Here is a 25,046-nt window from a genome sequence, read left to right on the forward strand (position 1 = left end):
GTGGGAATTTTCATATCACAGCATGGACGATGTTTAGCTGAATCATTCACACTGCAGACTAGAGAAAGGAGAGCTAGGAAGGACAAACACACTGAGTTAGAGAATCACAGCAATGGCTATGTACGGACCTCCACTGGTTTATAATACAGACACTCAAGGACACCAGGCATACACTTAATTAAAACTTCTTCAGGATTGGTGTCCTTTCCGAGGGACGGTTGAGCTAACGTAGGCTAATGCAATTAACATGAGGTTGTAAGTAACAAGAAAATTTCCCATAACATAGGCATATCTGATATTGGCAGAAAGCTTAAATTCTTGTTAATCTAACTGCACTGTCCCATTTACAGTAGCTATTACAGTGAAAGAATACCATGCTATTGTTTGAGGAGAGTGCACAATTTTGAACATGAAAAGTTATTAATAAACAAATTAGGCACATTTGGGCAGTCTTGATACAACATTTTGAACAGAAATGCAATGGTTTATTGGATCAGTCTAAAACTTTGCACATACACTGCTGCCATCTAGTTGTCAAAATCTAAATTGCACCTGGGCTGGAATAATACATTATGGCCTTTCTCTTGCATTTCAAAGATGATGGTACAAAAAATACAAATAATGGTTGGTTTTTCTTTGTATTATCTTTTACCAGATATATTGTGTTATATTCTCCTACATTCCTTTCCCATTTCCACGAACTGTAAAGTGTTTCCTTTCAAATGGTACCAAGAATGTGCATATCCTTGCTTCAGGGCCTAAGCTACAGGCAGTTAGATTTGGGTATGTCATTTTAGGCAAAAATTGAAAAAAAAGGGGCCGATCCTTATAAGCATATGGAGAAACACACTTAGACATGTACAGGTGTGTGGGCATGGTATGCTTGCTCCGTTTTTCACTCTCACACAGACAAGCACACACAAACTCTCCTCTTCCCTCCTCCCTCTTCCTCTCCATCCCTCCATCTCTCTCTCCCTCCATCCCTCTCTCCCTCCATCACCTTCCTCAGTCTGCCAGTGTGCTGATCTGAAGTGAGGTGTGAATTACACAGGCCAGTGGAGCGGTGCAGAGTAGAAGCCTGCCCATGGGATAATTGAATTATTGTTAATAGCAACCTTGTTAAAATATTGATTCTGTGTTACAGTTCTGGAGGCAAACAATCAATCAATGAAGGTGATCAAACATGTTTTCATAGAACAAAGCTTTTGATTGACACAGCTTGCGACCCCACCTAACCAATCAAGGTCTGGTGATCAGGCTGTTTTCAGTGTGTGTGTGTGTGTGTGTGTGTGTGTGTGTGTGTGTGTGTGTGTGTGTGTGTGTGTGTGTGTGTGTGTGTGTGTGTGTGTGTGTGTGTGTGTGTGTGTGTGTGTGTGTGTGAAAAGAGAGCGAGCAAAGGCTAAACAACCCTTGCCAGAGTAATTAATCAATGAAACAACATGTGAAACAGAGACACAAAACAAAATACTCAAACAAATATAAATTCTGACTTTCTTACCTCTGTGTTAACCTACAGTAAGTGTCTCATGATGTTATGACCCCAGTTATAAGCAGTTTGACCTCTGGCTAACCTTTTACCTTTACTGGGTGTTGTTATTGTCTCTCCACAGGTTGTGCGACTGTGACCGTAGGGGCAGTGTGGGCGTCTGCTCTGTGCTGGATGGTGGCTGTCACTGCAGGGCTAACGTGGAAGGACAGGCGTGTGACAGGTGACTTTTATATTGTACTGTTCTCTCTTCAAAATTGAAAAAATTGAAAAATAGGCATATGACAGGTGACCCGTGATAGGCTACTGCATCATCACCTTATATAACATAATACTACCCTCCGGTTACCACGGTGACACAGACTCCCAGGAACATTTTCAGTGTTGCCTATTAAGTTACTTTGTCGCTATATTTAGCGAGTTTTCCAACCCCTCCAGCAACTTTTATTGCCTTTAAGAAGTTTTGACACTGAGGATTTCTATGGTTTTAAAAGCATTTAGCGACTTTTCACACTCAATTCTTCCGCAAACGAGAGTGGGAGAAGCTGTCTGCAACAGAAGTCACCACAACGGTGCAGACACAGAAACACTTTGTTCTGCTTCATACTGTTAGCACAATGGCGTACAGGATTAATCTTTGATGCCGCCTGCTGCCATTGTTCAACAGAACATATTTTGACATTGTCTGGCACCGCTCTTTAACTAACTGTATCCAAATGGAGTCGGCATGGTAACCCATTGAAAACAGGTATTCAAACTAACAGACGAGTAAATTTTTTCCAGAGTACTATACACATTATAAATGGTACTGTATACTGAACAAAAATATAAACACAAAATGCAACAATTTAAAAGATTTTACTTAGTTACAGTTCATATAAGGAAATCAGTTAATTTAAATTAATGAATTAGGCCCTAATCTATGGAATTCACATGACTGGGAATACAATCAATCAATCAAATGTATGTATAAAGCCCTTTTTACATCAGCCAATACAGATACCCAAGAAAGCAAAGGTAACTGAACTAAATGACTCGCCCCGTAGCACTCACTTCTATCGTCATGAAGTGCTTTGAGAGGCTAGTTAAAGATCATATCACCTCTACCTTACCTGACACCCTAGACCCACGTCAATTTGCTTACCGCCACAATAGATCCACAGACGATGCAATCAACATCGCACTGCACACTGCCCTATCCCATCTGGACAAGAGGAATACTTATGTAAGAGAGAAGGAATATTTATGCTGTTCAAAGACTATAGCTCAGCCTTCAACACCATAGTACCCTCCAAGCTCACCATTAAGCTCGGGGCCCTGGGTCTGAACCCCGCCCTGTGCAACTGGTTCATGGACTTCCTGACGGGCCGCCCCCAGGTGGTGAAGTTAGGAAACAACACCTCCAGTTCGCTGATCCTCAACACAGGGGCCCACAAAGGTGCGTGCTCAGCCCCCTCCTGTACTCCCTGTTCACCCATGACTGCGTGGCCACGCACGCCTCCAACTCAATCATCAAGTTTTCAGATGACACAACAGTAGTAAGCCTGATTACCAACAATGACGAGACAGCCTACAGCGAGGAGGTGAGTGCCCTGGGAGTGTGGTGCCAGGAAAATAACCTCTGACTATATGTCAACAAAACAAAGGTACTGATTGTGAACTTCAGGAAACAGTAGAGGGAGCCCCCCCCCCCCCCCCCATCCACATCGACGGGACAACAGTGGAGCAGGTGGAAAGCTTTAAGTTCCTTGGCGTACGCATCACTGACGATCTGAAATGGTCCACCCACACAGACAACCTCAAGAGGCTGAAGAAATGCGTCTTGGCACCTAAAACCCTCACAAACTTTTACAGATGCACAATTGAGAGCATCCTGTCGGGCTGTATCACTGCCTGGTACGGCAACTACACCGCCCTCTCCAGAGGGTGGTGTGGTCTGTCCAACGCAAACTACCTGCCCTCCAGGACACCTACAGCAATATCATAAGAAGACCAGCAACCACCCGAGCCACTGCCTGTTCACCCCGTTATCATCCAGAAGGCGAGGTCAGTACAGGTGCATCAAAGCGGGGACCTGAAGGCCATCAGACTGTTAAACAGCCATCACTAGGCGGCTTCCCCTCAGTTACGTAACCCTGCACCTTAGAGGCTGCTGCCCTATATACATTGACTTGAAATCACTGGCCACTTTAATAATGGAACACTAGTCACTTTAATAATGTTTATATATTTTTGCTTTACTCATGTTTTACTCATGTATTCTATTCTACTGTATTTTAGTTTATGCCCTCCGACATTCCTCATCCCAACATTTATATAGTCCTTAATTCCATTCTTTTACTTTTAGGTTTGTGTGTATTGTGTGTATTGTCGTGAATTATTAGATATTACTGCAATGTTGGAGCTAGAAACACAAGCATTTTGCTACACCCACAATAACATTTGCAAAACATGTGTATGTGACCAGTAAAATTTGATTTGTATTCAGATATGCATTTGTTGGTCACAGATAATTTAAAAGATATTTGCCTCACAATGGGCCTCAGGATCTCATCACGGTATCTCTGTGCATTCGAATGGCCTTCAAATGACCTTTGATAAAATGCAATTGTGTTCGTTGTCCGTAGCTTATGCCTGCCCATGCCATAACCAAACCGCCACCATAGGGCACTATGTTCACAACATTGACATCAGCAAACTGCTTGCCCACACGATGTCATACACGTGGTCTGTGGTTGTGAGGCCAGTTGGACATACTTTCAAATTCTCTAAAACTACTTTGGAGGCGGCTTTATGGTAGAGAAATTAACATTAAATGCTCTGGCACCAGTTCTGGATAGACATTCCTGCAGTCAGCATGCCAGTTGCACTCTCCCTCAAAACGTGAGATATCTGTGGCATTGTATTGTGTGGCAAAACTGCACATATTAGTGGCCTTTTATTGTCCCGAGCACAAGGTGCACCTATGTAATGATCATGTTGTTAAATCAGCTTTTTGATATGCCACACCTGTCAGGTGGATGGATTATCTTGGCAAAGAAGAAATGCTCACTAACATGGATGTAAACAAATGTGTGCAAACATTTTTGGACAAATAAGCTATTTGTGCATATGGAATATTACTGGGATCTTTTATTTCAGCTTATGAAACATGGGACCAGAACTTTACATGTTGCGTTTATATTTTTTTCAGTGTAGTATGCTTTCATTCATAGTCAGTCAGGACACGTATCATTCAGTGACGATCGGTGGCATTTAAGATGAGGGAGGGCGATTATTTGTTTTATGAGCATGCCCTTATTTCTATTACAACATATTGGATGACTGTCATTCATATTCCATTCACCCAGCTCAATTTAACATCGATAGCTTTAGACTACTACATGATACTCACATTTTCCCTGTACCCATCATGAGGTTGCTTAAACCTAGCCTACGAATGAAAGTTTACAATGTAGGTGCACAGGTCGAGGCACCCAATGGTAGGACAACAGACTCCATGCCCATCTTCCGAAGACATCTGAAAACCTATCTCTTCAAACAGTATGTTAAATAAATAATCATCCTATTCACCTCAAGCCAGTGCGTCTGGCGACGAATATGAAGTGAGGGCCAGCCAATGAGAGCATACAGGTTGCAGTGGTGAGTAGTATATGGGGCTTCGGTGACAAAACGGATGGCACTGTGATAGACTGCATCCAATTTGCTGAGTAGAGTGTTGGAGGCTATTTTGTAAATGACATTGCAGAAGTCAAGGATCGGTAGGATAGTCAATTTTACGAAGTGTATGTTTGGCAGCATGAGTGAAGGATGCTTTGTTGCGAAATAGGAAGCCGATTCTAGATTTAATTTTGGATTCGAGATGCTTAATGTGAGTCTGGTAGGAGAGTTTACAATCTAACCAGACACCTAGGTATTTGATGTTGTCCACATATTCTAAGTCAGAACCGTCCAGAGTAGTGATGCTGGACGGGCGGGCAGTTGCGGGCAGCGATCGGTTGAAGAGCATGCATTTAGTTTTACTTGCATTTAAGAGCAGTTGGAGGCCACGGAAGGAGAGTTGTATGGCATTGAAGCTCATCTGGAGGTTAGTTAACACAGTGTCCAAAGAAGGGCCAGAAGTATACAGAATGGTGTCATCTGCGTAGAGGTGGATCAGAGAATCACCCGCAGCAAGAGCGACATCATTGATGTATACAGAGAAAAGAGTCGGTCCGAGAATTGAACCCTGTGGTGCCCCAATAGAGACAGCCAGAGGTCCGGACAACAGGCCCTTCGATTTGACACACTGAACTCTGTCTGTGAAATAGTTGGTGAACCAGGCGAGGCAGTCATTTCAGAAACCAAGGCAGTTGAGTCTGGCGATAAGAATGTGGTGATTGACAGAGTTGAAATCCTTGGCCAGGTCAATGAATACTGCTGCACAGTATTGTCTCTTACTGATGGCAGTTATGTATAGTTTAGGACCTTGAGCGTGGCTGAGGTGCACCCATGACCAGCTAGGAAACCAGATTGCATAGGGGAGAAGGTACGGTGGGATTCGAAATGGTCGGTGATCTGTTTGTTAACTTGGCTTTCGAAGACCTTAGAAAGGCAGGGAAGGTTAGATATAGGTCTGAAACAGTTTGGGTCTAGAGTGTCTCCCCCTTTGAAGAGGGGGATGACCACGGCAGCTTTCCAATCTTTGAGGATCTCAGACGATACGAAAGAGAGGTTGAACAGGCTAGTAATAGGGGTTGCAACAATGCGGCAGATCATTTTAGAAAGAGAGTGTCCAGATTGTCTAGCCTGGCTGATTTGCAGGGGTCCAGATTTTGCAGCTCTTTCAGAACATCGGCTATATAGATTTGGGTGAAGGAGAAATGGGGGAGGCTTGGGCAAGTTGCTGTGGGGGGTGCAGGGCTGTTGACCGGGGTAGGAGTAGCCAGGTGGAAAGCATGGCCAGCCGTAGAAAAATGCTTTTTTGAAATTCTCAATTATCGTGGATTTATCGGTGGTGACAGTGTTTCCTAGCCTCAGTGCAGTGGGCAGCTGGGAGGAGGTGCTCTTGTTCTCCATGAACTTTACAGTGTCCCAGAACATTTTGGAGTTTGTGCTATAGGGTGCAAATTACTGCTTGAAAAAGCTAGCCTTTGCTTCCTTAACTGCCTGTGTATATTGGTTCCTAACTTCCATGAAAAGTTGTATATCGTGGGGGCAATTCAATGCTAATGCAATACGCTACAGGATGTTTTTGTGCTGGTCAAGGGCAGTCAGGTCTGGAGTGAACCAAGGGCTATATCTGTTCCTGGTTCAAATTGTTTTGAATGGGGCATGCTTATTTAAGATGGTGAGGAAAGCACCTTTAAAGAATAACCAGGCGGTTAGGATGATATAGTGCCCGTGTTCATAGGTTCATTGATCATTTGTGTGAGATTGTGGGCATCTAGCTTAGACTGTAGGATGGCCGGGGTGTTAAGCATGTCCCAGTTTAGGTCACCTAACGGTACGAGCTCTGACGATAGATGGGGGGCAATCAATTCACATATGGTGTCCAGGGCACAGCTGGGGGAAGAAGGTGGTCAGTAGCAAGCGGCAACGGTGAGAAACTTGTTTCTGGAAAGGTGGATTTTTAAAATTAGAAGCTCAAATTGTTTGGGTACAGACCTGGATAGTATGATAAAACTCTGCAGGCTATCTCTGCAGTAGATTGAAACTCCACCCCTTTGGCAGTTCTGTCTTGTCGGAAAATGTTACAGTTAGGGATGGACATTTTCGGGTTTTTGGTGGCCTTCCTACGGCAGGATTCAGACACGGCTAGGACATCCGGGTTGGCAGAGTGTGCTAAAGCAGTGAATAAAACAAACTTAGGGAGGAGGCTTTTAATGTCAACATGCATGAAACCAAGGCTTTTACAGTTACAGAAGTCAACAAATGATAGCGCCTGTGGAATGTAAGTGGAGCTAGGCACTGCAGGGCCTGGATTAACCTCTACATCACCAGAGGAACAGAGGAGGAGTGGGATAAGGGTACGGCTAAAGGCTATAAGAACGGGTCGTCTAGTGCGTTCGGAACAGAGAGTAAAAGGAGCAGGTTTCTGGGCACGGAAGAATATAGTCAAGGCGCAATGTACAGATAAGGGTATGGTAGGATGTGAGTACAGTGGAGGTAAACCTAGGCATTGAGTGACGATGAGAAAGGCATTGTCTCTAGAGACACCATTTAAACCAGGTGAGGTCACCGCATGTGTGGGAGGTGGAACCAAAGGGTTAGCTAAGGCATATTGAGCAGGGCTGGAGACTCTACAGTGAAACAAGACAATAATCACTAACCAAAACAGCAATGACAAGGCATATTGACATTAGGGAGAGGCATGCGTAGCCGAGTGATCATGGGGTCTAGTGAGTAGCTAGGCGGGCTGGAGACAGCTTGCGGGCCGGGGCTATCAGGCTAGCAGAAGGTCCTTAGGGGGACATTGCGATGGAAGAGTCAGTTGTAGCCCCCTCGGGTGATTACGTCGGCAGACCAATCATGATGGATCGGCAGGGCTCCGTATAGTAAAAGGGTACAGGCCAATTGGCAAAAATAGCTATTGTAGCCCAACAAAATTGTCTGATGGACCTCTTCAGCCAACAGTCCGATATGCTTTAGACAACTAGCGGGCCGCAGCTAGCAGATGGGCATTCAAGGGACGTCGCGATGGAGAAGCCTGTTGAAATCCCCCTCGGGCCACTAGAAATCCCCCTCGTCAGTAGACCAGTCGTGAAGAATCGGCGCGGCTCCGTATCAGCAGTAAATGGGGTCCAGGCCAATTGGCAAAATACGTATTGTAGCCCAAGGAAGTGGCTGATGGACCTCTTCAGCTAGCCGGGAGATGGGCCTAGCATAGGCTAGCTCCAGGCTAATTGGTGCTTGCTTCGGGACAGAGACGTTAGCCAGGAGCAGCCACTCAGGTAGCAGCTAGCTAGCTGCGATGATCCAGGTGAAAAGGTTCAGAGCTTGTGGTAGGAATCCGGGGATGTGGGGAAAAGAGTCAGGTTTTCTCTGGGTTGAATTGCGCTGTGCAGACTGGCAGGAGTTGTCCGGGCTTAAGGTTAGCTGATGACCGCTAGCAGTGATTAGCTGACTACTAGCTAGTAGCTAGTTATCTGGCTAGCTTCTGGGGGTTCCGGTTCTAAAGTAAAGAAAATAGGAGAACCATACCACATTGGGTGAGGCAGGTTGCAGGAGAGTATGTTGGAGTTGGGGTTAAAAAAATATTTAAAAAATATATACGAAATATACACACCCAGACACCCACACACACACTCACACACACCAGTGATCTCCCCTACAGCAGTCTGTCTGGAGGTCATGGTAGTGTATCACAGTGTGAGACCAGCTGCGGGGGGATTGGCCTTGGCCTCCTCCTTGGCCCCAACACTGCAACAGAGACAGCAACACATGTTCACTTGGCAGATTCTCTCATCTACACTGACTCACATGGCCTAGCGATGGTCTCTGAGCTTGCTCCACAATATGGAGAGATTAGCCACAACAAGCTACCCAGAAACAGTGGGTAAAGTAGCACAGGAGTGCAATGACGAAGCATATAATGACGATATGTTTTGTGCGTGCATGTCAGGGTTTCCGTTAGCCGGCAATTGCCGGCTTTAATAAATACAAAAATATCAATAAAAAAACTGTTGCTGGCCAAACTGACCTTGATAAAAAAAAATCCATTGTGAAATAATGCTTTTTATTAATTGATGGAAATACCAGTCGATGTAAATACATCATGCTTATCGGTCTATAACTTAATTTCATCATTTAGTATAGTTAAATTGGCCTGTGTGTATTTTCGTAATTCATTATGTATCTTATTTATCCAACACAATCACAGCTTAAAGAGCTTAAAGAGCGAGATTTCTCCTGCAGCTCCTCAGCTGGATGCTGCTGGAGTAAAACATGTGCTTTTTTCAGTCCATTCATTGCACAACAATTCTAAATTCAATCATGTGTTAAAACCAGTGTTGGTGCACGATTAGAAAGAGCTGCTATTTTAATTTCTCAACTGGTAATTGAAGAGCGCCTCCCATTCACCATTCAAGTGCAGGCAACAGGCTATCAGTGCGTCACCCACCACTTTACAATGTGAGCTGGTGGAAGTATGCATTTTGAAAACATACTTAGTTGTTTGAAACCTGAATATTATATTTCATATTATAAGGCATGTCTTTTATAAAGACTTCATAGGCGGCGCGTGAGTTTCAAGTTTGTGGAAGCTTACAATTTATCCTACAATTTCTACCGTTCTGCATGCCACTTAGGATTTTCATATGCGCATTTTTGTGGAACAGTTTCATTTCAATAATACGTTTTCATTTCTCTAAAGCATTGTTCTGTGGTTAATCATAAAAAATGTTATTAAAATTATAAAAAGCTAAAAGCTAAAAGTCAACTAATGCGAGATCACCAGCCTCTGCCTATGCCCTTCCCAAAAGTGCATAGGCCTCAAGACACATTATCTTCAGACATATTTTAGATGATTTTCACTGACAGCCGCAACTCAATAATCAGCTAGACCTACTGCCAAGCTCGCTGCCCAAACTGCGGGCTTCCCAAAAAGGCATAGGCCTAAGAGTTATTTTTTCAAAGAAGGTAATCCTCAATTCCTCTGTGGCTAAGTCATGCTTTCTAGTGAAGTATTTTGAATGCTTTTATTTATTGCTGCATAAACAGGAATAATTATATGATTTTGGAAAATGTATTTCCATTCATCTCCTGTTCTATTGGTTTTTATATTAACTTTCTATTTGTTGTGCAGAAGCCAAAGGCACAATCCTAGTCATATGTGTAACCCATCCTCGTTGTTGCATGTTTAGATTCCCCCTCTTTCTAAGTTTCTAAAAGAGATGTTAATCTCTGTCACATATGGAATTGCTACCAGGTGCGCTGTTTAGAATGGTGTTTTCCCAGGTGGGCTGTTTAGAAAGGTGTTTTCCCAGGTGCTCTGTTTAGAATGGTGTTTTCCCAGGTGTGCTGTTTAGACTGGTGTTTTCCCAGGTGCGCTGTTTAGAATGGTGTTTTCCCAGGTGGGCTGTTTAGAATGGTGTTTTCCCAGGTGCGCTGTTTAGACTGGTGTTATCCCAGGTGGGCTGTTTAGAATGGTGCTTTCCCAGGTGTGCTGTTTAGAATGGTGTTTTCCCAGGTGCGCTGTTTAGAATGGTGTTTTCCCAGGTGGGCTGTTTAGAATGGTGTTTTCCCAGGTGCTCTGTTTAGAATGGTGTTTTCCCAGGTGCGCTGTTTAGAATGGTGTTTTCCCAGGTGCGCTGTTTAGAATGGTGTTTTCCCAGGTGGGCTGTTTAGAATGGTGTTTTCCCAGGTGCGGTGTTTAGAAAGGTATTTTCCCAGGTGCTCTGTTTAGAATGGTGTTTTCCCAGGTGCGCTGTTTAGAATGGTGTTTTCCCAGGTGCTCTGTTTAGACTGGTGTTTTCCCAGGTGCGCTGTTTAGAACGGTGTTTTCCCAGGTGCGCTGTTTAGAATGGTGTTTTCCCAGGTGCGCTGTTTAAACTGGTGTTTTCCCAGGTACGCTGTTGAGAATGATGTTTTCCCAGGTGCACTGTTTAGAATGGTGTTTTCCCAGGTGCTCTGTTTTCCCAGGTGCGCTGTTTAGAATGGTGTTTTCCCAGGTGCGCTGTTTAGAATGGTGTTTTCCCAGGTGCGCTGTTTAGAATGGTGTTTTCCCAGGTGCGCTGTTTAGAATGGTGTTTTCCCAGGTGCGCTGTTTAGACTGGTGTTTTCCCAGGTACGCTGTTGAGAATGATGTTTTCCCAGGTGCGCTCTTTAGAATGGTGTTTTCCCAGGTGCGCTGTTTAGACTGGTGTTTTCCCAGGTGCGCTGTTTAGACTGGTGTTTTCCCAGGTGCGCTGTTTAGAATGGTGTTTTCCCAGGTGCGCTGTTTAGACTGGTGTTTTCCCAGGTGCGCTGTTTAGAATGGTGTTTTCCCAGGTGCGCTGTTTAGAATGGTGTTTTCCCAGGTGCTCTGTTTAGACTGGTGTTTTCCCAGGTGCGCTGTTTAGAATGGTGTTTTCCCAGGTGTGCTGTTTAGAATGGTGTTTCCCCAGGTGGGCTGTTTAGACTGGTGTTTTCCCAGGTGCTCTGTTTAGAATGGTGTTTTCCCAGGTGGGCTCTTTAGAATGGTGTTTTCCCAGGTGCGCTGTTTAGAATGGTGTTTTCGCAGGTGCGCTGTTTAGACTGGTGTTTTCCCAGGTGCGCTGTTTAGATTGGTGTTTTCCCAGGTGCGCTATTTAGAATGGTGTTTTCCCAGGTGCTCTGTTTAGACTGGTGTTTTCCCAGGTGCGCTGTTTAGAATGGTGTTTCCCCAGGTGGGCTGTTTAGACTGGTGTTTTCCCAGGTGCTCTTTTTAGAATGGTGTTTTCCCAGGTGGGCTGTTTAGAATGGTGTTTTCCCAGGTGCTCTGTTTAGAATGGTGTTTTCCCAGGTGCGCTGTTTAGAATGGTGTTTTCCCAGGTGCGCTGTTTAGAATGGTGTTTTCTCGCAAATAGCTTTTTGGCAAATGTTTGAAAATGAAAATGTATTGGCTACTTCATTACACGAGTTGTGTGTTCTGTTAAGATGCATTACCATAATCTACATGTGATTTCTGTTCTTCCGAGCACTGTGGGTGGAAGCCCTAATGGGTTATGCACCCAATGCATATGGGTCAGGTACATTTCTCAAATGGCCGGTAAATTAAAATGTTCCCTGTCACGTTGTCTGGCACAACATTTTCCTAACAGAAGCACTGGTGCGTGTGTGTGTGTGTGTGTGTGTGTGTGTGTGTGTGTGTGTGTGTGTGTGTGTGTGTGTGTGTGTGTGTGTGTGTGTGCAGGTGTAAGCCAGGATCCTTCAACCTGCAAGAGAACAATCCAGCTGGCTGTACGCCCTGTTTCTGCTTCAGACACTCATTGGCCTGCAGATCGTCCAATCACCATGCAGCTGTCAACATCACATCGGACTTCCTTGAAGGTATTCAGCCAATCATGATTATCTTGAAAGTACTGCATTCAGCTAATAACTAGCTAATGACTTTCATAAGTTATCAGCTAATTATGAAGTCCTTATATTGAGGTTATCATCCTGAGTCATTCTGCCATGTTCCTCCCTGCAGACACAGATGGCTGGTCAGGACAGTTCTCCGGGGGACAGGAGTATCCTCTGCTGTGGAAGGAAGGGGAGGTCTACTTGCTACCACTCAGTGAGGATGATCTCGGCTTCTACAGAGCTCCAGGTGAGAGAGACAAAGCTGACACACACACACATACATACACAAAGAGAGCTGATGTCACCTTTAAGGTGAGATATGAGTAGGACCTGGAGATTCCCCAAACATAAAACCTGGCCAGGAAAATGTATTTCTGGAGAATATCTGGACCATAGATTTATATGAGAAGATCTGGACCCTGGAGTTTATATGAGAAGATCTAGGCCCTAGAGTTTATAGGATATAATCTGGACCATAGAGTTATAGGAGAAGATCTGGACCCTAGCGTTATAGTAGAATATCTGGACCCTAGAGATTATTGGAAAATAAAGAAAGAAAGATACCTCGTCAGTTGTACAACTGAATGTATTCAACTGAAATGTGTCTTCCGCATTTTATTCAACACCTCTGAATCAGAGAGGTGCGGGGGGCTGCCTTAATCGACATCCACATCATCGGTGCCCGGGGAACAGTGGGTTAACTGCCTTGCTCAGGGGCAGAACGACAGATTTTTACCATGTCAGCTACGGGATTTGATCCGGCATCCTTTTGGTTACCTGCCCAATGCTCCTACCCGCCAGGCTACCTACCACCCAGATGGAGAAGATCTGGCCTCTAGTTTATAGGATAATATCTGGGCGCTAGAGTTATAGGAGAAGATCTGGGGCCTAGTTTATAGGATAATATTTGAGCCCTAGAGTTATAGCAGAAGATCTGGGCCCTAGAGTTATAGGAGAAGATCTGGGCTCTAGTTTATAGTATAATATCTGGGCCTTAGAATTATGGGAGCAGATCTGGGCCCTAGTTTACAGGATAATATCTGGGCCCTAGAGTTATAGGAGAAGATCTGGGCCCTAGAGTTTATAAGAGAAGATCTGGGCCCTAGTTTATAGGAGAAGATCTGGGCCCTAGAGTGATAGGAGAATTGTATGCATTTCCAGGATGAGGAAAGATTACACAAATATGGTCTGTGCTTGGAGAGAGCTCAGACACCCCCTGGTCTTTTAACATGTAAATATGTAAATCATATTACCGTCTGCCACCTTTAATACCCTTGGCTTGTTGCTCGAGATCATTCCCTTGTTCGATTAAACAATACCTCATAACGTTAGCCATAAGGTCATAAAGCACTTGCTGCAACACCATTTTGTCACAGCAGACTCTTAACACGACCATTAGGAGAGAGGAGTTATAGCTGGCTCTGCTACAGGACTTAGAGGCTCTCCCTATGACTGTGTCCCAAATGACACCTTATTCCCTACATAGTACACTACACTACCCTATAGACCCTGGTCAAAAGTAGTGCACTTAATAGGGAATAGGGTGCCATTTGGGACTCAACCTATATATCAGTAGGAGAGACTAGGCCTGATGGAATTGGATGTCTTGGCTATAGCTGGAAGAAGAACAAAGGGGAAATCGGCCTGGCTCAGCTCAGGCTGGCTACTCAGTGCACCAAGGACCAAGCCCAGCGAAGCAGCAGCCAACAGGGAGAGGGATAGAGAGAACCAGAAACAGCAGAAATCCCATTAACTACCAAAACATCCTGATGGTTTCATGTTCAAACTCTCTGATCACACTAAACAAGTTCATTCAGACAGGCGTCTGTCTATTTATGTATGAAAAGCCTTAGATCACAGAAGATGCCTCGGAGGGAAGATGCTTTGGTCCGCTTGGTCCAGGGATATTTTTAGAGTTTCTTATATGTCGTTAAGTCGACTTGGATATATTTAGTTTGTTTGTTTATTTATTGTTTTGTTTAGTTCACTGTTTTCTTGAAGCTCGTCCATCACTCCAGTGCCTCTGCAGGCCACCACACAGTGATTAGTGGCCAAACTCGCCGGGAGCTGCTTTGTGGCCATCCCCTTATCTTGCCGGAACAGCTCTTGTTGGTGTTGTTTTGTCAAGTAGTAAAATACAGAGATCTATTGCCACACCGCTTTAATGATCTAATTTTCTCCCTGCTTTTATTTTCATCATGTGTACAGTTACTCTAAAGATTAGAGCAGAGAGGCAGGTAGGCTCTCTCTCTCTCTCACTCTCTCTCTCTCTCTCTCTCTGTCCTCTCTTGCTTTCTCTCTTTTTCAACACTTCATTTGTATATCTTTGTGCTGTAATCCTCCTGCAGCCTGATCTCACTAAAGCGTCAGATAATTCTGAGTGACAATGCACCGCTACCAAACAACACGCAGAGGGAAAGCAATGTCTTATTAATCTGTTTGTCACCTATTTCAGTGTGTCTCGCGCTACGTCTGTCATTTAAACGTCTAGAATCAGATCAGTTGGCTTCTCAGTGTAATGAAAACAGATAGAAGTGTTGGGGAACAACGTGTTTCTTCCCGGCTTCCAGAAATACCAGGCGAAACTGCAGTGCCAAAGAACACAATCCCGACAAACAATGGAGGAGCCCAGATCACAGAGCATTATCCAGGGAAATTCAGCTGGAGTCTTTCAAAGAGAGAGAGAGAAGGCTGAGAGGGAGTTAGAGAAAAAGTCAGAGAGGTAGACAGAAAGAGACAGTGAAAGAGATAGTATAAGAGAAAGTGAGAGAGAGCGAGAGAGAGAGAGTGTGAGAGCAAAAGCGAGAGAGAGAAAGAAAGAGAGTTTGTGAATAAATGGTCCTCTCTCCAATTCATTTACCACCACACTTGTCCTCATCCTCTTGGCAAAAAAAAATTTGCTGCTAGCCTACACATAATAGAAAGGTCACGTTCCTATGACGACAGAGCACAGATTCTATCATGGATTCCAAGCCAACACCAGTTTCTTCAACAGCCTTTCTAATCCAGCCTCACTGATATGGCTTCCACTTTAACTGCTGGACATTTACTGAAGCAATGCAGGTTATGTGCTACTCCTCTCCAATCCTCCAAGCTCAAGGGTCCAACAGGCAGCTAACATCCCTGATCCAGAACCAGCCACCTGTGCCTTAGTGCCTGACATGGTCATGGTCCATCTCCCTATCTACACCCGGCCATGCTGCTAACCCAGAAAACCAAGAGGGACATGTCCCCAAGAGAGGTATATTTCAGAATGCCAAGAGAGGGACATGCAGTTCTATCCTTTATATGGCTGGCCTCAATGGGGCTAGGGAGCATGTGGCTGGTTCAGGAGAGCAGGCTATGACATTCACCTCAGGAGCCAAAGGATCAGATCCCCTATGTGTTCAATCTCCATCTCAATCCTTCCGAGGGCTCTCCTCGAGTGGGCACCAGTCAAAGGATTATGTGACTGGTTCTACACTGTATGACATAACCAAAGGATCACTTGTGGGTCTCATCTCCATCCTTCATTCCTATAGGGCTCGCCGAGAAGGGGCACCAGTCTAGGAAGAATGAAATGTGATTGCATAGAAAGTCATCTTTCAGCTCATGAGCCTAAGATTCCCTGGGGGCATCAAACCAGGTGGTGAGATCAGATCTAGCCCAGCTCTCTGCCATCGGGAGAGATGGTGGGGAGGGATGGAGGGAGAGATGGTCATTAAGAGCTTCACTCGACATGAATGCCACCACAGAGTCTGCCATCACCTCAACTTGGCAGGTTCTCACCTAAATAGACTGGACACGGAGAGGGGGAGAGAAAGGGGGAGAAGGAGAGGGAAATGGATATGGAGGGAGAAGGGAGAGAGGGAGCATACTGGCAGGAGAGAAAGGGAGAGGGGAAAAGGAGAGAAAGAGACAGGAGAGAGAGGAGGGTAAGCACAAAAGGACGTGGGAGAGAGTGGGAGAAGTTTCAGTATACATCCTCTGCAGTAACGTTCCTGCCAAGCTTCCTGGACAGGCTGCCTCTGCACTGGATGTGAGCCCTAGAACACTCAGGACAAACCACCACCCTGATCTCTGATTGGATGTGAGCCCCAGAATGTTCAGGACAAACCTTCACCCATCACCCTGAATGGAGTCCTAAACTCAGCAAAAAAAGAAACGTCCCTTTTTCAGAACCCTGTCTTTCAAAGATAATTCGTAAAAATCCAAATAACTTCACAGATCTTCATTGTAAAGGGTTTCCCATGCTTGTTCAATGAACCATAAACAATTAATGAACATGCACCTGTGGAACGGTCATTAAGACACTAACAGCTTACAGACAGTAGGCAATTAAGTTCACAATTATGAAAACTTATAGAGGCCTATCTACTGACTCTGAAAAACACCAAAAGAAAGATGCCCAGGGTCCCTGCTCATCTGCGTGAACGTGCCTTAGGCATGCTGCAAGGAGGCATGAGGACTGCAGATGTGGCCAGGCAATAAATTGCAATGTCCATACTGTGAGATGCCTAAGACAGCGCTACAGGAAGACAGGACGGACAACTGATCATCTTCGCAGTGGTAGACCACGTGTAACAACACCTGCACAGGATCGGTACATCCGAACATCACACCTGCGGGACAGGTACAGGATGGCAACAACAACTGTCCGAGTTACACCAGGAATGCACAGTCCCTCCATCAGTGCTCAGACTGTCCGCAATAGGCTGAGAAAGGCTGGACTGAGGGCTTGTAGGCCTGTTGTAAGGCAGACCAGACAGGACTGGCAAAAAGTGCTCTTCACTGACAAGTCGCAGTTTTGTCTCACCAGGGGTGATGGTCGGATTCGCGTTTATCATCGAAGGAATGATCTTTACACCAAGGCCTGTACTCTGGTCTGGGACGGTGTGTCACAGCATCATCGGACTGAGCTTGTTGTCATTGCAGGCAATCTCAACGCTGAGCGTTACAGGGAAGACATGTGGTACCCTTCCTGCAGGCTCATCCTGACATGACCCTCCAGCATGACAATGTCACCAGCCGTACTGCTCGTTCTGTGCGTGACTTCCTGCAAGACAGGAATATCAGTTTTCTGCCATGGCCAGCGAAGAGCACGGATCTCAATCCCACTGAGCATGTCTGGGACCTGTTGGATCGGAGGGTGAGGGCTAGGGCCATTCCCCCCAGAAATGTCTGGGAACTTACTGGTCCCTTGGTGAAAGAGTGGTGTAACATCTCACAGCAAGAACTGGCAAATCTGGTGCAGTCCATGAGGAGGAGAAGCACAGCAGTACTTAATGCAGATGGTGGCCACACCAGATACTGACTGTTACTTTGATTTTGAACCCATATCAGACTCCACTACACCCACAAAGTAGATTATGTTTTTGGGGTGTTTTTAGAGAAGAAAACATTGCTATATTGGCAAATTGTGTGTGTGTGTGTGTGTGTGTGTGTGTGTGTGTGTGTGTGTGTGTGTGTGTGTGTGTGTGTGTGTGTGTGTGTGTGTGTGTGTGTGTGTGTGTGTGTGTGTGTGTGTGTGTGTGTGTGTTTATAGTGTTTAGAGTAGGTCACCGGACTCGCTTGGCCAATTTGAGTCTCCCTCTCGCTCTCTCTCTCACTCTCTCTCTCTCTTTCTCTTTCTCTCTCTCTCTCTCTCTCTGCTGGTTAAAGTTAAAGCTTGTCTGTTCAGGTATTGCTTTCATGCCCATTGCATGGCAGTCAATGTCAGTTAGAGGCCTCCATGGGACTTAAAGTTGTTTGTGTGAGACAGCGGCTATCTAGTTGAAATAGAGTGGATTAATTTGTTTGGAGAGAGTCTAAACCCTTGATTGATTGCAGGACTCCTCTACCGTTCATCAAATGTCACTGGGACGTCAGGCATCTTGGCAGAGAATTTGTCTGTCCCTGGAAGGGGGTCAGTGGAGTTCAGGTTGAGCACATCAGTTAATAACAGACACACAGAGATTGAAATGACACATTCAAAACACACACACACACAGATAGACACACACACACACACAGCGTGTACATTGAGTGGAAGCAGAAAACAATGACGTTCTGACTCACAGAACTGTCTGGTAGTGCTCTGTTATCTCATGTCTGTTTCTCTCCTGTGACAAACCCATTAATAGTAATCCATGTTAATGGTACAATGGCATATGTGACTCATTTCAGGAAGTGCCTATGTCGCGCGTCAGTAGTTCACAGGAGAGCCATTTGAACCTAAACTTTTTTATGTTTTGGCAGAAATGCCCTCTGGAACATGTGAACTTTCATGTACATTAATAACAAACATGTATGCCATCTGTAAATACAAATAAAATTGTTAAATTACGAGCCTAGTTGGTTTAGCCACAGAAAAGGTATGCAACCTTCCCACCTGTCATGATTGTCTGAGATTATTTTTTATTTCTTATTTTACTAAGCAAGTCAGTTAAGAACAAATTCTTATTTTCAATGATGGCCTAGGAGCAGTGGGTTAACTGCCTTGTTCAGGGGCAGAACAACAGATTTTTACCTTGTCAGCTTGGGGATTCAATCTTTCGGTTACTAGTCCAATGCTCTAACCACTAGGCTGTCTAGCCGAATAAGTTGGCTGGACATGCCGAGAGGTGAGTTTGAATTGGTCTACCATGTAGCACGCTTCTGTCTATAACATGAGCTGGTCAGTATGCAGTTCTACTACGCCATTTTCTCAAAAGTGAGGTTACAAGTTTATCAACTTTCAAAGTAGAATTACTTTCCCATTGTTCCTCAACTGTAGTGTATGATATACCATTTTCCCTGGTCAGGCAACCAGGGAAGACCAGTCTGTGACAACGCTGAGGTGAACTTTTGCAGATACAACACTTTATTCTCTCTAAGCAGCAAACACTGGACAAGCCAGAACGGGAGATGACAAATGCCTGGAATAGGACCTGCGCCGCTTCCTGTGTAAGGCAGGGTCGTACTCTGCGAATGTTGTATAGCATGAACCTACAGGATCGGGTCACCGCCTTGATGTTAGCGGAGAACGACAGGGTGTTGTCCAGGGTCAAGCCGAGGCTCTTAGCACTCTGGGAGGAGGACACAATGGAGTTGTCCACCGTGATGGCGAGATCATGGAAAGGGCAGTCCTTCCCTGGGAGGAAGAGCAGCTCCGTCTTGCCGAGGTTCAGCTTGAGGTGGTGATCCGTCATCCACACTGATATGTCTGCCAGACATGCAGAGATGTGATTCGCCACCTGGTTATCAGAAGGGGGAAAGGAGAAGATTAATTGTGTGTTGTCTGCGTAGCAATGATAGGAGAGAACATGTGAGGATATGACAGAGCCAAGTGACTTGGTGTATAGCGAGAATAGGAGAGGGCCTAGAGTTGAGCCCTGGGGGACACCAGTGGTGAGAGCATGTGGTGCGGAGACGGATTCTCGCCACGCCACCTGGTAGGAGCGACCTGTCAGGTAGGACGCAATCCAAGAGTGAGCCGCGCCGGACATACCCAACTCGGAGAGGGTGGAGAGGAGGATCTGATGGTTCACTGTATCAAAGGCAGCAGATAGGTCTAGAAGGATGAGAGCAGAGGAGAGAGAGTTAGCTTTAGCAGTGCGGAGAGCCTCCGTGACACAGAGAAGAGCAGTCTCAGTTGAATGACCAGCCTTAAAACCTGACTGATTTGGATCAAGAAGGTCATTCTGAGAGAGATAGCAGGAGAGCTGGCCAAGGACTGCACGCTCAAGAGTTTTGGAGAGAAAAGAAAGAATGGATACTGGTCTGTAGTTGTTGACATCGGAGGGATCGAGTGTAGGTTTTTTGAGAAGGGGTGCAACTCTCGCTCTCTTGAAGATGGAAGGGACGTAGCCAGCAGTCAAGGATGAGTTGATGAGCGAGGTGAGGTAAGGGAGAAGTTCTCCTAAAATGGTCTGGAGAAGAGAGGAGGGGATAGGGTCAAGCGGGCAGGTTGTTGGGCGGCCGGCCGTCACAAGACGCAAGATTTCATCTGGAGAGAGCGGGGAGAAAGAGGTCAAAGCATAGGGTAGGGCAATGTGAGCAGGACAGGCGGTGTCGTTTGACCGAGGATCGGATGTCGTCGACATTCTTTTCAAAATGGTTGACGAAGTCATCCGCAGAGAGGGAGGGGGGGAGGGGGAGGAGGATTCAGGAGGGAGGAGAAGGTGGCAAAGAGCTTCCTAGGGTTAGAGGCAGATGCTTGGAAGTTAGAGTGGTAGAAAGTGGCTTTAGCAGCAGAAACAGAGGAGGAAAATGTAGAGAGGAGGGAGTGAAAAGATGCCAGGTCCGCAGGGAGGCTAGTTTTCCTCCATTTCCGCTCGGCTGCCCGGAGCCCTGTTCTGTGAGCTCGCAATGAGTCGCCAAGCCACGGAGCAGGAGGGGAGGACCGAGCCGGTCGGGAGGATAGGGGACATAGAGAGTCAAAGGATGCAGAAAGGGAGGAGAGGAGGGTTGAGGAGGCAGAATCAGGAGATTGGTTGGAGAAGGCTTGAGCAGAGGGAAGAGATGATAGGTTGGAAGAGGAGAGAGTAGCAGGAGAGAGAGAGCGAAGGTTGTGACGGCGCAATACCATCTGAGTGGGGACAGAGTGAGTAGTGTTGGAGGAGAGCGAGAGGGAAAAGGATACAAGGTAGTGATCGGAGACTTGGAGGGGAGTTGCAGTGAGATTAGTAAAAGAACAGCATCTAGTGAAGATGAGGTCAAGCGTATTGCCTGCCTTGTGAGTAGGGGGGGACGGTGAGAGGGTGAGGTCAAAAGAGGAGAGGAGTGGAAAGAAGGAGGCAGAGTGAAATTAGTCAAAGGTAGACGTAGGGAGGTTAAAGTCACCCAGAACTGTGAGGGGTGAGCCATCCTCAGGAAACAAACTTATCAAGACGTCAAGCTCATTGATGAACTCTCCAAGGGAACCTGGAGGGCGATAAATGGTAAGGATGTTAAGCTTGAATGGGCTAGTGATTGTGACAGCATGGAATTGAAATGAGGAGATAGACAAGATGGGTCAGGGGAGAAAGAGAGAATGTCCACTTGGGAGAGATGAGGATTCCAGTGCCACCACCCCGCTAACCAGATGCTCTCGGGGTGTGCGAGAACACGTGGTCAGACGAGGAGAGAGCAGTAGGATTAGCAGTTTTTTCTGTAGTAATCCATGTTTCCGTCAGCGCCAAGAAGTCGAGGGACTGGAGGGTAGCATAGGCTGAGATGAACTCTGCCTTGTTGGCCGCAGACCGGCAGTTCCAGAGGCTGGCGGAGACCTGGAACTCCACGTGGGTCATGCGCGCTGGGACCACCAGGTTAGAGTGGCAGCGGCCACGCGATGTGAAGCGTTTGTATGGCCTGTGCAGAGAGGAGAGAACAGGGATAGACCGACACATAGTTGATAGGCTACAGGAGAGGCTACGCTAATGCAAAGGAGATTGGCATGAAAAATTAACTAAACAACTGGGGAAGCGAGAGAGCAGGGCCTCCCTCACTAACAATTCACTGAAACACATTAAAACGCTAAAATATAACTTTTCTAGCTACCACTAGAAATTAAAATTGATTTAAACTACAGTGGTTCAATGTTTCCAGGAATAGGCTCAAACTTAGTTTATTCCGCTAGATAACTTGGTACAGTATTCTTCCGTGAAAACCCACCTAGTGCACCGTGTCCTATGACGCCGTAGCTAACTAGCTAACTAGCATGCTAGCATCCTATAAACACACGGTTAGCACCAATACTTGGTAACAACAAGCTACCAATGGATCATTCGTGTCCGTGTCTAGTTCATAACGCAGAAGTAATTAAACGTTGGCTAGCTAACACAAAGTCAGTCCTGCTAACTACACAAGTGGCCTACACATCTCGAATGTTCAGAACATTAAGCTTACGTTGCAAAAATCTTATTGACTAAAAATGATACAGCTAGCTGGTAGGGTTAGCTAGCTAGCAGTGGGCGCGTTGTAGACTATGTTAGAAAATGTAGCTGGCTAGCTAACCTCGATAGTTACTCTGTACTACACCTTTATCTTGATACAAAGACAACTATGTAGCTAGCTAACATTACACTAGTCAAATTGTTCCGTTGTAATGTATATAGTTTCTACAGTACTGCTAATTGGTCAAGTTGGCTAGCTAGCAGTGGCTGTGGTGTTATGGTGTTGACGCTGTTTCGAAAACGGCACGAACGAACGAATACAGCTGGCTAGCTAACCTTGTTAGTTCCTCAGAGCTACACCTTTATCCTTGATACAAAGACAGCAGATACAACTATGTAGCTAGCTAACAATACACTAATCAAATCGTTCCAATGTAATGTAATGTAATGTAATGAAATGTAATATTACCCGCGGAGCGAGGTGCAGCACGACCACTCACTCCACCATCCGGAACCCACAACCAATGCTACACGTGTGAGAAACAAGTTTTTGTTTATTTCATTCCATTTACGAGTTGTGTCAATTTATTAATCGTCTTTTGTTTGACACGCTCCTGTCAATGTTGAGTAAGGACATCCACCTGATTACACATACTGTATATAAGTACTGTAGGACTAGTCTACCTGGCTGTGTGCAAATGTAGGCCTATAAATGTGCCCATTTGAGGATGTCTGATAGTATTTCTGATTGTCTTAACTTATTCAGGATTGTTGGGTCCCCTGCAGGATGGTTGAGCTAACGTAGGCTAATGCGATTAGCATGAGGTTGAAAGTAACAAGAAAATTTCCCAGGACATAGACATATCTGATATTGGCAGAAAGCTTGTTAATCTAACTGATCTGTCCAATTTACAGTAGCTATTACAGTGAAAGAATAGCATGATATTCTTTGAAGAGAGTGCACAATTTTGAACATGAAAAGTTATTAATAAACAAATTAGGCACATTTGGGCAGTCTTGATACAACATTTTGAACAGAAATGCAATGGTTCATTGGATCGGACTAAAACTTTGCACATACACTGCTGCCATCTAGTGGCCAATATCTAAATTGCACCTGGGCAGGAATAATACATTATGGCTTTCTCTTGCATTTCAAAGATGATGGTACAAAAAAATGTTATTTTTTTCTTTGTATTATCTTTTACCAGATCTAATATGTTATTTTAGGGGTGGCAGGTACCCTACTGGTTAGAGCATTGGGCCAGTAACCGAAAGGTTGGTGGATCGAATCCCCGAGCTGACAAGGTAAAAATCTGTTGTTCTGCCCCTGAACAAGGCAGTTAACCCACTGTTCCTAGGCCTTCATTGTAAATAAGAATTTGTTCTAAACTGATTTGACTACATCTACACGTTCCGGCAGCGGAACACCTGCTCCAATATCCAATGAAAGGCGTGGCGCGAATTACAAATTCCTCAAAAATACAAAAACTTCAATTTTTCAAACATATGACTATTTTACAGCGTTTTAAAGACAAGACTCTCCTTTATCTAACCACACTGTCCGATTTCAAAAAGGCTTTACAGCGAAAGCAAAACATTAGATTATGTCAGCAGAGTACCCAGCCAGAAATAATCAGACACCCATTTTTCAAGCTAGCATATAATGTCACAAAAACCCAGAAGACAGCTAAATGCAGCCCTAACCTTTGATGATCTTCATCAGATGACACACCTAGGACATTATGTTATACAATACATGCATGTTTTGTTCAATAAAGTTCATATTTATATCAAAAAACAGCTTTTTACATTAGCATGTGACGTTCAGAACTAGCATACCCCCCGCAAACTTCCGGCGAATTTACTAACAATTTACTAAATTACTCACGATAAACGTTCACAAAAAGCATAACAATTATTTTAAGAATTATAGATACAGAACTCCTCTATGCACTCGATATGTCCGATTTTAAAATAGCTTTTTGGTGAAAGCACATTTTGCAATATTCTAAGTAGATAGCCCGGCATCACAGGGCTAGCTATTTAGACACCCAGCAAGTTTAGCCTTCACCAAACTCCGATTTACTATTAGAAAAGTTTGATTACCTTTGGTGTTCTTCGTCAGAATGCATTCCCAGGACTTCTGCTTCAATAACAAATGTTGGTTTGGTCCCAAATAATCCATAGTTATGTTCCAACAGCAGCGTTTTGTTTGTGCGTTCAAGACACTATCCGAATGGTAAATAAGGATTACGAGCATGGCACATTTCGTGACAAAAGATTTCTAAATATTTCATTACCGTACTTCGAAGCATGTCAACCGCTGTTTAAAATCAATTTTTATGCAATTTTTCTTGTAAAAAAGCGATAATATTCCGACCGGGAATCTGCAAATAGGTAAACAGACGAAAGAAAATAAAGCATGGGGTCGACTCGGGCACGCGCCTAAGTCCATTGTCCTCTGATCGGCCACTTGTCAAAAGCGATAATGTGTTTCAGCCTGGGGCTGCCTCGACATCGTTCAGCTTTTTCCCGGGCTCTGAGAGCCTATGGGAGCCGTAGGAAGTGTCACGTTACAGCAAAGATCCTCAGTCTTCAATAAACAGAGGCAAGAAGAACAACACCTTGTCAGACAGGCCACTTCCTGCATGGAATCTTCTCAGGTTTTTGCCTGCCATATGAGTTCTGTTATACTCACAGACACCATTCAAACAGTTTTAGAAACTTTAGGGTGTTTTCTA

The 25,046-nt window shown here is 45.0% G+C and overlaps 1 protein-coding gene across 1 annotated transcript in view; it reads left to right on the forward strand.

Moving 5' to 3' along the window:
- The window catches only part of LOC115159796 (laminin subunit gamma-3), a 203,617-nt gene that overhangs the window by 66,837 nt on the left and 111,734 nt on the right, over positions 1-25,046 (forward strand). The window contains exons 7-9 of the mRNA XM_029709853.1: positions 1,611-1,709; positions 12,339-12,475; positions 12,618-12,737. Coding sequence (XP_029565713.1) covers positions 1,611-1,709; positions 12,339-12,475; positions 12,618-12,737 — 356 coding nt within the window. The remainder of the gene's footprint in view (positions 1-1,610; positions 1,710-12,338; positions 12,476-12,617; positions 12,738-25,046) is intronic.

The sequence above is a fragment of the Salmo trutta genome, chromosome 23 (assembly GCF_901001165.1).
Source record: "Salmo trutta chromosome 23, fSalTru1.1, whole genome shotgun sequence".
In the NCBI taxonomy this organism is placed as follows: Eukaryota; Metazoa; Chordata; class Actinopteri; order Salmoniformes; family Salmonidae; genus Salmo; species Salmo trutta.